This window comes from Jaculus jaculus, chromosome 11 (genome assembly GCF_020740685.1).
Source record: "Jaculus jaculus isolate mJacJac1 chromosome 11, mJacJac1.mat.Y.cur, whole genome shotgun sequence".
Taxonomy (NCBI): Eukaryota; Metazoa; Chordata; class Mammalia; order Rodentia; family Dipodidae; genus Jaculus; species Jaculus jaculus.
Window position 1 is genome coordinate 57,931,402 of NC_059112.1, and position 12,667 is coordinate 57,944,068.

Below are 12,667 nucleotides of genomic sequence, written 5' to 3' on the forward strand. Positions count from 1 at the left end.
GGTCTAGGCTTCCATCTAGAGGCATCTCAGAAGTTTACAGTAAAACTAAGTGGCTACAGTAAAGCCAAATACTATAGAAGTGTATTATACTATACTATGTAGAGAACAACTCTTAAAAAATGGTTTTCCTCATTGGGCATGCATATAATCCCAGCATTGAAGAGAATAACACAGAAGAGTGAGAATTCCATCCAATATGGGACACACACACACACACACACACACACACACACACAGCCAATTAGGCCAGGTGTGGTAACACATGTCTTTAATCTCAGCACTTAGTAGGCAGAGGTAGGAGGATTGCCATGAGTTCAAAGCCAGTCTGGGACTACAGAGTAAGTTCCAGGTTAGCCTGGGATAGAGTAGACCCTACCTAAAAAAAAAAAAAAAAAAAAAAGAGAGAGACCACTCTTGTCTGAGGGGGAAAAAAAGATAAGAAAAAAGGATCATCTCCCAGTTTGGAAGGAAAATCATTAACAATGCTCATTACTGTTGTGGCTAGCAATGGGCATGCAGTTTTCTCTGTCTTTGGCTTATTAATTATATTTTATATATTCTTTTTGCTAATTTGTTGGGATTTTTATATTTTCAAGGTAAGATTTCACTCTAACTCAGACTGACCTTGAATTTGCTATGTAGTCTCAGGGTGGCCTCAAACTCATGGCAATCCTCCTACTTCTGCCTCCCAAGTGCTGGGATTAAAGGCATGCGCCACCACTCCTGGCTGTTGGGATAATTTAAAAAATAGGGTAAGCTGTGTCTAAAGCTTCCTGTAATAATGAGAATAATACAAACACATTTGTATCTATGTACTGAATTCCTAAGAGAAGCAAAGAGTTAGCTGTCCTAGTCCTGCAGCTAAGTATCACGTTGTCCCACATCAAAAGTGAGCACTTGGGGGCTGGAGAGATGGCTTAGCGGTTAAGCGCTTGCCTGTGAAGCCTAAGGACCCCGGTTCGAGGCTCAGTTCCCCAGGTCCCACGTTAGCCAGATGCACAAGGGGGCGCACGCGACTGGAGTTCGTTTGCAATGGCTGGAAGCCCTGGCGCGCCCATTCTCTCTCTCTCCCTCTATCTGTCTTACTCTCTATGTCTGTCGCTCTCAAATAAAATAAATAAATAATGAACAAAAAAAAAATTAAAAAAAAAAGTGAGCACTTGGGGTCAGCCCTGAGGAACAGTAGGGAGTGCTCGCCTGCTAGTTATAATGAGTTGCTATGCCTTGCCAAACTAGGTAGACTAAGGTCTTCTGTCCTAGACAAGGGGTGTGTTGCAGTCAGGTTTGTATTGCTGGTAGAAATCACCCAAACAAGAGCAGCTTGTGGGGGAAAAAGATGTTTATTTTGGTCTGCAGGCTCAAGGGGAAGCTCCATGATGGCAGGGGAAAATGATGGCATGAACAGAGGGTGGATATCACCCCCTGGCTCACATAAGATAGACAACAGGAACAGGAGAGTGTGCCAAACAACTGGCATGGGGAAGCTGGCTATAATACCCATAAGCTTGCCCCCAACAATACACTGCTTCTTGAAGGTGTTAATTCCCAAATCTCCATTAGCTGGGAACTTAGCATCCACAACACCTAATTTTATGGGGAACACCTGAATCAAATCACCACATTCTGCCCCTGGCCCCCATAAACTGATAACCATACGTGATATAAAATGCAATTCATTCAACTTTAAAAGTCCCCATAATTTTTTTTGTTATGATTACTAAGTTTAATTCAACTGTTATACCCAATTCTGCCTCATAAAAATAATAAAATGTTCCTATCAAAATTACATTGTGATGTGAAGATAGGTTTCTTGCTCTGATACAGCTATAGAAAAATGTTGGCACCAAATGCACTTGAAAGTTTTAAGGCTTAATAAGAATAAAGACTAGTAATTCCCCCGTGCAGCCTGGAGGATCGGAACAGGATGTGTTCACACACGGGCATCCTTGACTCACGTACCACCTTTCAAATGCAAGTGATGACCTCACACTCCTCCATTCAGCTGGGCATACCCTCCTCTGCTCCCTGAAGTAAGCGGACAACTTAAGCTCGGAGCCCATCTCAGAAGAAGAGATGGGAAGATGCCTAAATTGGTGGCTGTGGGCCCCACCTCCACCTAGCCATTTAGGCCAGTGGGTGGAGCTAGAACTCCTCTAACTGAGCTAACAGCAGGGCCAGCACGGGATGTCATATTTTTCCTTAACAATCCAATTGAATTCACAAATCATTTTTTTTTCCGATTTTTCAAGGTAGGGTCTCACTCTAGCCGAGGCTGACCTAGAATTCACTCTGTATTCACACAATCCTCCTATTTCTGGTTTAAAGGATTAAAGGTATACACCACCATGCCTGGCTCACAAATCATGTTCTCCTTAAGAAAATAGTTACGCAGGGCATGGTGGTGCACGCCTTTAATTCCAGCACTCGGAAGGCAGAGGTAGGAGGATTGCCATGAGTTCCAGGCTACCCTGAGACTACACAGTAAATTCCAGGCCAGCCTAAGCCAAAGTGAGACCCTACCTCGAAAAACAAAACAAAGTTACAAAAGTGGTTCATTTCTAACATTAAGACTATTTCCTCGTATCTTAAACAAGTTAGTGTCTAGGCTTAAGAAGCTACCCATCATTTATGACTTTTTAAATGACATTTTTAAATGGGGAAAATACCTTGAATTTCAAATGACATCCCCATAAATGACTCTGAAACACAGCCTACTTGAGTCCTTACACAGTCACATCGAGGTCATGTTTCTTGGCTGCAGTCTGCAAGGTAACCGAAAGGGCAAAACTCTTTGGTCGACAAAGCCACATGCAGACCCCTGGACAGATGACACTGAGGAAGTGAAGCTTGGCAGGTGACGCCTGCAGGCACTTAAGCAGCCAGGTCAAGCTAAGGATAACTGCGGAGTTGTCTCCAGACTTTAATAAAGAGGGTATTTCTGGCACCTGGTGTGAGCTTTCTAGGCACTCAGAGATTGGGCACAACATCCAGAACCTCTTCTAACATGCCCACCAAGGAGGAGCATGAATCTAAGGCTGGAGTGGAGTCCGGGCTGGGGAGGAGGACTGTAAAGGCCTAAGGAGCATTGCTTGTGAACATGGTCAAGAGGGTGAAACTTTTCCTCTTCATCTAATGTGCCTGTGTAAGGACATTTTTCTGGAAGGTGTTAGAAATGGAGTCCACAGGTATTTATGAACAGCAGATATTTCTAGCCTTTTGGATGTTAAAGAAACCAACTTAAAAATCCAAGGTTTGTCAGAAGATCTTCCCACCAACTACAGGAAAAGAACAAGAAAGAATGGGAACATGCCCGGTACCTGGGCATGTCTGAGCAGGTTTTAAGCCCCACTGAGGCCAGGGACCTCATGAACAGGAAGAAGCATGCATCAGCAGTTAACTGCACATCACAGGTTAGGAACACAGACCTAGACTTGAGACTAATGAGAGAAACAAAGGGAAGAATCCACAAGTGAGCCTGGCATGCCAAGAACAGAGTCAGCTCTTGAAGACAGGTGGCTACTTGAGACCTGGCCGTGGCTTTAGGTGCAGGAACCAAGAACGTAGAGAATCAATATATAAAAACCTCTCACAGGACAAGACTGAGGATAACTTTGGTTTCTGTTGACTGCTACCAATAAAAAGCAATCAAGATGTTTCAAGACTATAGAACACATTGGGGATAAAACAAGGAGACGTTGAGGTTCAGAGGTAATCTGAGAAATGGAAGCCATTTTGGGGATAGGCATTCCCAGAAGGGGGGTGTTTAATGCAGACTCCACCCTTCTTCTTGCTTCTACTTATGCCTCCCTCCTCCATTACAAAGTGACAGATAGAAGACCTTACCATCCCTCCTGCTACGTAGCACAATCTCCTCTGCCCTCCCCCACCTTAGTTTTGTTCCACACTGAGCAACTAATGAACAGAGTCCCATTTTATCCCCCCAGATGTGTATCCTGGCAGTCTGGAAGGTGCAGTCCTCTGCATTCCTTGTGATGGCAACAGGGCCTATGGGCAGCCAATCCCACCTGTGTGACAAACCATCTCCCACCCTTACTTATTTGGTTAAAGGAAACACTAACATTCAATACCCTATCTCTGAGTGTCCAGCCCGCTACAGTCAAAACAGGAGCTTCTCAATAAAAGGAGATGCTGGATTTGCCTCCAGGTGGATTCAAGACCTTGTTGTGGGAGCGAGGCTGTGGACCCAGCCTGGGCTCATGGCTGTCCACTGTGGGCGTGGGTTCAGGAGCTTTGGTATGGCCCACTTCTTGTGAGCTGCCCTTCTCACCCTGTTCTTCCCGGGGCAGAGAACTTGTAACAGCTTCGAGGTCACATCAGGAGTCTTCTCCTTCACACAGTAAAACATGATCCTTGGGCTTGTTTGGGTGTGCCAAAGGTGCAGTGGCAGTGACTGGGGACCCAAAAATGTCACTGGTCTTCCCACCAGGTGGGTTCAGACGTTGTCGAGTCTGCACAGGAGTTGATTCGTCGAAGATACCACTTCCTTTCCCTCCTGGGGGGTTTGTCCTCTTGGGTATGTTCTGAGGTTCTTCATTTGGTCCAAAAATATTAGACGCCATACTGTTGGGCTTGCTCGAAGGAACAGCTTCTTCTGGACTTCCAAAAAGATTACTTGATTCTCCACCGGGGGGCTTCATGGACCTGCAGCTCCCATGGCCAGCCTCACCATCCGCGCCCTGGAACATGTCGGCTACGGCCTCCGGCCTCCTCGGTCTTCGCACAGACCAGTCCCCATAATTTTTGTCAATTCCAGTGATGTTCATGTATCCCCATAGTCCAAGATCTTTTAACTGAGCCATAATACCAAAATGTCCTGCCCAAAACCATGGCACAGAATAAACACTCACACTGCAAAAATTGGCATTGGGCAGAGCAAAGAAATATTCAATCAATACAAGATTTAAATAGGGCAAACATCAAACTCTTTAGCTCCAAGTCCAATGACTCTAGCTAGTAACAAGTCTCCAAGTCTGATAATTCTAACCAGCAGCAAGTCTGTGGAGTTCCAATTTTGCCTCTCCAGCTAGGCTACTCACAGTCCTGGAAAACTTCATCAGGTCCAGCAGCTCTCATCAGCAGCTATCTCATGGTCCCGGCATCACCACGGATCACCCTCACAGCTCCATTGGGTCTCCATGCAGGCATTCAGCAAACCTGCTTCACACTGCTCATGGCTGTTTCCAAAAGACAAGACCTTGTTGCAATCTCAGTGACTCTGTTTCTTGCATTTCTTATACTCTACAATACCAGGTAGGGTGCCAGTTTGTTAATCCAGGGGGCAATAAAGCAGACTGTGAAGAACAGGACACTCCTTGAGCACTCAGTCCCCTTCAAAAGAGTCTACGTTCTTCCTATTGCCCAGTGCAGGTCAGGTGGCCCAATCTCAAAGGTTGTAATTTCTTAATTCCAGCTGAACGGGCAGCAGTTCACCCAAAGACTTTTTTTTTTCTCTGTGCCATAGCCCTCTGCTCACTTCAGTTCATTTCTTTTTTTCTTTTCTTTTTTTTTTTTTTTTCGAGGTAGGGTCTCACTCTGGTCCAGGCTGACCTGGAATTAACTCAGGGTGACCTTGAACTCATGGCAATCCTCCTACCTCTGCCTTCCGAGTGCTGGGATTAAAGGCGTGCGCCACCACGCCCGGCTCACTTCAGTTCATTTCTATGCATAGCAACCCTGTACAACTTCTCAGGACACAGCAATAACAGCATGCTTCTCACACAAACTGCTAGCCCAGTTCAAGCAAAGCTCTTTCTCACCCTCATAAGCCAAGCCTTACAGTCCATAGTTCTTACTGCATTCAGGTGTTGCAGCTCTGACCAGAATAGTCCATCAAGCTGTATTTATGGCACTGCAAGGCATCTCTTAGGCCAAAGTTCAAATCCTTCCACATTCCTCTTGAAAATCAGCTCCAAAAGGCCAAAGCCACAGTCAGGTATCTGGCAGCAAATAATACCACTCCTCAGTACCAACATTACTGTTGCAGTCAGGTTCGTATTACTGGTAGAAGTCACCCAACCAAGAGCAGCTAGTGGGAAAAAGGTTTTGTTTTGTTTTGGCTTACAGGCTCAAGGGGAAGCTCCATGATAGCAGAGGAAAATGATGGCATGAGTAGGGGGGGTCAATATCACCCCCTGGCCCACATAAGGTAGACAATAGGAGCAGGAGAGTGTGCCAAACACTGGCATGGGGAAGCTCCCTATAACACCCATAAGCCCGCCCCCAACAATACACTGTCTCCTGGAGGTGTTAATTCCCAAATTTCCATCAGTTGGGAACCTAGCATTTAGAACACCAAGTTTATGGGGGATACCTGAGTCAAACCACCACGTACTGTGAGGCAGAGCTGTTATGCATAGGTTGGCTGAATGAGTGCACATGCACAAACAGTGCTGCACAGAGGAAGCAGGCGGAAGATGTGTTTTTCTTTGTGTTACTTAACAAAACTGCCCAGATTTCTCATCTGTTAAGGGAGTAGTGCTGACTCCTACAGGTTGTCACGAGGAAGTTGTAAACTGGCTTCAGGAAAGATGCTTACTGATGTGATAACTACCCAGCCCTTGCCTGTATGAACAGGCCACAGCTGAGCAATGACTCTTCCTCTCTCTGTAGGCTCTGTGAGCGGGACCCCTACCAGCTCTACCAGCGGCTAGAGCAGCAAGCCCGGGAGTACGTGTTGGAGATGAAGGTCCGCCTGCTTCGCCAGCTGTCTGCTGCAGCAAAAGCAAAGGCACCATCTGGTCTGCAGGGCCCACCACAGGCACACCACTTTGTCTCCCTGCTCTTAGAAGAGTATGGTGCCCTGTGCCAGGCAGCACGCTCTATCAGCACCTTTCTTGGCACTCTGGTAAGACCATGTCCACTTCTAGACAAAAGCATGTGGTAGAAGATTTCTGTACACTGGGGGACTAACCACACTGTCAAATCCTCTGCCTAGTTACAGACTCCTCTTTCCACAAGGTCAGCAAGGGTCAGTGTTAAGATTGTTCTTGAGGGTTTTGCTGCCAGATAGCATTGAGTAGATTGATATCTAAGTGACAGTACTGTTGAAGAAGACCAGAACCTTGGGAAACAAGGTATGCGGACATGGAGACAAGGACCAACAAGTCTTTGTTGTCTTAGTTGTTAGTGTACCTGTTACTGTTGATCATTGGTACTGTTTGATGAAAGGCACCCATGAGGGCTGGAGAGAGCTCCCTGTGTGCTACCTAAGCCTGTTCTCCTTTGCGCATGTGAGTCGCAATCCAGCATGGGGAAGGGGCAGGCTTACTGGTGCTGTCTTGCCCCTTCTTTCAGGGTTCTGATAATGCCTGGGTGGATGGAGATATGACATGGAAATACAGTCACTCAATTTGGAAGCTGAGCAGGATCTGCACAAATAAACTGTGGAAGCTTCCTAGAGTAGTCTGTACAATTGCTCATCATTTCATTTGAGTTTTTTAAACATATTTTTTATTATTTGAAAGACAGAGACAGGGAGAATGAGTATGGGTACTTGGGGAATCAAACCCAGACTGTTGGCTTTGCATGAAAGCTCTTTTAGTGGTTAAGGCACTTGTAGGTAAGGACCCATGTTCTCCTCTCCAGATCCCATGTAGGTGGTGTAAGCGTCTCAGTTGCAGTGGCTGAGGCCCTGATGTGCCAGTTCTCTCCCTTTAACCACTGAGCCATCTCTCCAGCCCATTTCTTTTCATTTTTTAAAAAGATTTTATTTATTTATTACATTCAGAGAGAGGGTGGGAGAGAGAATGAGGATGGGCATGCCAGGGCTTTTAGCCACTGCAGACGAACTCCAGACACCTGTGCTACCATGTGCATCTGAATTATGTGGGACCTGGAGAATCAAACCTGGGTCCTTAGGCTTTGCAGGCATGCACCTTAACCACTAAGCCATCTCTCCAGCCCATTTTATTTGATTATTAAGTGATACTTTAGTGGGCTGGTTTTATTTATTTTTTTTTTTTGGTTGGAAAACTACATTTTGAAACAAAAATAATAAACACTGTTTCCCAAGATTTAAGGTAAAATGTTCTAATCAGTATTACTCTTGAGACTAGAAAAATTCAGGTAACACAACCTAGCAAGTCATCGCAAAAGCCTCAGACTTTCCCAAGCTCATTTCCTTCAGACCACTGCCATGCTGGGTAACCCAAGAAGTGGCATGGGAGGTGCTTGGATAAAAGTAGATCAAGTTTGGGGGGAGGGAGGGCATTACCATGGGATATTGTTTACAATTACGGAAGTTGTCAATAAAAAAAAAATGGAAAAGAGAAAAAAGTTGGTCAAGTGACCAGGACTGGATGCTAATGATCCTGAGCAGTGCTGGCTGTCCTGGGCACCCTCTTCCACATCTTGCACTGTTTGAGCCCTCCCCATTAAGAGTTCTCCCCTGATACTCTTCAGAGATGCAGTTCCTCTGTGGAACATTTGCACCTTTCCCTGTCTCCCAAGAAAATGTCAGTGCAGTTTGAGGTGACATCCCTCTTTCCTGAAATAGTTGTACAGGGACTCTGGTTGTAAAGAGAGTGCACTCTCCAGAAACTGCTGCTGATATCCATGCCCACCTCAGATAAAGTAGGATGGATTTTAAGAAGTTAACATAGTTTAATTAGAGGGGCTTGGGTCTAGCTCAATGGTACAGTGCTTGCCTAGCATATGCAAGGCCAATCCCCAATACCTTAACTGTTTTATCTATGTATGCAAGTCCACATGTATGCATCTGCTTATAAAGGACAGAAACAACCTCAGATGTCATTCCTCAGGCACTGACTGCCTATATTTTGAGACAAGGGTCTCTTACTGGCCTGTAACTTGCCTAGCAGGCTAGATTGGCTGGCCAGTGAGCCCCAGTGATCTGATCTGCCTGCCTGTCTCTGCTTCCCCAGTGCTGTGATTATATTTGGATACCACCATACCTGGCTTTTTTTTTTGTAAATATTTTTATTGATTTATTTGGGAGGGGCACACAATATGAATGGGTATGCTAGGGCCTCTTAACCACTGCAAGCAAACTCCAGACACATGCTCCACTTTGTGCTCCTGGCTTTACGTGAGTACGTGAACCTGGGCCAGCAAGTTTGCAGCCAGCACTTTTAACTGCTGAGCCATTTCCCCAGCACTCCCCATTCCCCATCCCCTGCCATTCTCTTTGGGATGGCATATCAGTTAAGGTGCTTGTCTGAGATGCCTAAGGACCTAGGTTTCAATTCTCCAGAACCCACATAAGCCAGATGCACATGGTGGCACATGTGTCTGGAGTTCATTTGCAGTGGCTAGAGGCTCTGGCATGCCCATATTCTCTTTCTCTTTGTCTTTCCATCTCTCTAATAAATAAATAAAAATTATATATATGTACATATACATACACATACATCTATATAAAACACAAAATATTAGCTGTACATGGCAGCTTACACTTTTAATCCCAGCATCCAGAAGACTGAGGTAGGAGGAATGTAGTGAGTTTGAGGCCAGCCTTTGCTAGAGTGATTTCCAAGTCAGCCTGAGTAAGACTCTGCCTTTAAAAAAAAAAAAAAATCAGTCCTGGAGAGACTGCTCAGGTTGTTTGCAAAATCTCATGGCCTCGATTTGACCCCCAAGTACTGACATAAAGCCAGATGCACAAAGTGGCACGTACATCTGGAGTTACTTTACAATGGCAAGTGGCCCTGGCATGTCAATTCTGTCTCTCTCTCTCTCTCTCTCTCTGCTTGCAAATAAATAATACAAATAAAACCATTTTAAGCTGGGCATGGTGGCACATGCCTTTAATCCCAGCACTTGGGAGGCAGAAGTAGGAGGATCATCATGAGTTCAAGGATACCCTGAGACCACATAGTGAATTCCAGGTCAGCTTGGACTAAAGCAAGACTCTACCTCAAAAAATCAAAAATCAAATAAATAAATAAAACCATTTTAAAAAGTCACACAAAACACAGAGTTCACAACAGAGAGCCAGCAGAAAGCAAGAGACAGAATCGCATATTAAAGATACATTTACAAAGAATATCAAATAATTCTTTGCTGTGTTTATAAAGAAATAAAGTACATTTGAATTTATGAATTAACAATTAAGATGCTAAAGAAGTATTTTCCAGGTTAGAAAAAAGAAAAAGGGGGGCTGGGGGAGGTTGGAGAGATGACTTAGCAATTAAGGTGCTTGCCTTGTGAAGCTGAAGGACCCAGGTTCCCCAGTACCCATGTAAGCTACATGCACAATGTGGTGCCTGCATCTGGAATTCATTTGCAGTGGCTAGAGGCCTTGGCACACCCATTCATTTTCTCTCTCTCTCTCTCTGTGAAATAAATAAATATATAAATAAGTAAATAAATGAAATATTTCTTAAAAAGAGCTGGGAAGCCAAGTGTGGTGGCACATGCCTTTAATCCCAGCAGTCAGGAAACAGAGGTAGGAAGATCACTGTGAGTGTGAGGCCACTCTGAGATTAAGTAATGAATTCCAGGCCAGTTTAGGTAAGAGTGAATCCCTATCTCATAAAACAAAACAAAACAATGAAACAAACAAAAAAGAACTGGGAAGCATAAAAATGTAGTTAAAAATATTTTGTTAGCCGGGCGTGGTGGCGCACGCCTTTAATCCCAGCACTCGGGAGGCAGAGGTAGGAGGATCGCCGAGAGTTCGAGGCCACCCTGAGACTACATAGTGAATTCCAGGTCAGCCTGAGCCAGAGTGAGACCCTACCTCGAAAAAAAAAAAAAAAAGAAAAAAAGAAAAAAAAATATTTTGTTTATTTACTTGAGGGAGACAGAGGAAGAGGCAGATAGAGAGAAAGTGAGAATGGGCATGCCAGGGCCTGTAGCCACTACAAACGAACTCCAGACACATGTGTCCCCTTGTGCATCTAGTTTACATGGGTCCTGGGGAATTGAACTGGGGTCCTTAGGCTTCACAGACAAATGCCTCAACCATTAAGCCATTTCCCTAGCCCCCAGAAAAATGTAATTTTTAAAAATTCAAACTTAAACTGGGTGTGGTAGCACATGCCTTTAATCCCAGCAATAGGAAGGCAGAGGTTCACTGTGAGTTCAAGGCCACCCTGAGACTATATAGTGAATTCCAGATCAGCCTGGGCTAGAGTAAGACCCACCCTTGGGTGGAGGGCACATTTGGAAGCAGAGGCAAGAAGATCATGAGTTGAAAGCCAGTCTGGGCTTTATGAAGTGTCTATCAAAAAATTACATTACTATTGGGCTAAAGAAATGGCTTAGCAGTTAAGGCACTTGCCTACGAAGCCTAAGAATCCATATTCAGATCTCCAGGTTTCATGTATCCAGATGCACAGTGATGCAAGCATGTAAATGTTGCACATACACCACAAGGGAACACACATGTCTGGACTTCTCAGTGGCTGAAGGCCCTGGTGTGCCCATTTTCTCTCTCCCCCCTTTCTCTCTCTCTCTCAAAATAAGTAATAAAAATACATTATTATTATTTTTAAACCAATTTGATTTTTAAAAAATATTTTATTTTTATTTATTATTTGACAGAGAAAGATGGGGGGTGGGAGAGAATGGGCACACCAGGGCCTCCATCCACTGCAAATGAACTCCAGATGTGTGTGTTCCCTTGTGCATCTGGCTAACGTGGGTCCTGGGGAATTGAACCAGGGTCCTTTGACTTTGCAGGCAAGTGCCTTAACCACTAAGCTATCCCTTTAGCCTGAAACCAATTTGATTTTTAAAGATATTTATTTATTTGAGAGCAAGAGAGAGAGAGAGAGTTGAGTATAGGCATACCAGAGCCTCCTGCTACTGTAAGTGGACTCCAGATACATGTGCCGCTTTGTGTATCTGGCTTTACATGGGTACTGAGGAATTGAACCCAGATGATCAGGCTTTGCAAGCAAGCACTTTAGCCACTGAGTCATCTCTCCAGACCCCAACCCATAGATTAAAAAAAAAAAATTGTTTTTATATATTTATTTGAGAGCTACAGAGAGAAAGAGGCAGAGAGAGAGAGAGAGAGAGAGAGAGAGAGAGAGAGAGAGAGAATGGGCATGCTAGGGCCACCAGCCACTGCAAACGAACTCCAGATGCATGCGTCCCCTTGTGCATCTGGCTAACATGGGTCCTGGGGAATTGAGCTTCGAACTGGGGTCCTTAGGCTTCACAGGCAAGCGCTTTACTGCTAAGCCACCTCTCTAGCCCCCAAGAATTATTTTTCAAAAAAGCTGGGGAAGCTGGACGTGGTGGGGCATGTCTTTAATCCCAGCACTTGGGAGGCAGAGGTAGGAGCATCAGCATGAGTTCAAGGCCACCCACCCTGAGACTACATAGTGAGTTCCAGATCAGCCTGGTCTAGTGTGAAATCCTACCTTGAAAAGCAAAGATAATGAATAAATAAAGGCTGGGGATATGGTTCAGGGGTAGATTGTTTAGATAGCATGCCCAAGGCTCTGAGTTCCATTCCAGGTACAGTAGAAAGAGGGAGAGAAACTTAATATGTAGATTAAACAGTATACAAGTTAAAGAAAAAGGCTTGGTGAATTGGAAAAAGAAAAAGAGTTCTAGAGTATATGTCTCAAAGAGACAAAGAAGTAGAGCCTATAAATGAGGTTGAGAGATAAGAAGTAGTGAAGAAGTCTTAACTGTCACTAGTAAAATTTCTAGAATAATTAAGACTAAGAAT

General features: G+C 44.6%; 1 protein-coding gene and 1 pseudogene across 1 annotated transcript in view; one reads left to right on the forward strand and one right to left on the reverse strand.

Moving 5' to 3' along the window:
• Positions 1-12,667, forward strand: part of Fam193a (family with sequence similarity 193 member A) — a 191,013-nt gene that overhangs the window by 115,626 nt on the left and 62,720 nt on the right. The window contains exon 5 of the mRNA XM_045130323.1: positions 6,631-6,865. Coding sequence (XP_044986258.1) covers positions 6,631-6,865 — 235 coding nt within the window. The remainder of the gene's footprint in view (positions 1-6,630; positions 6,866-12,667) is intronic.
• On the reverse strand, positions 3,601-4,706 carry LOC101602493 (annotated as a pseudogene).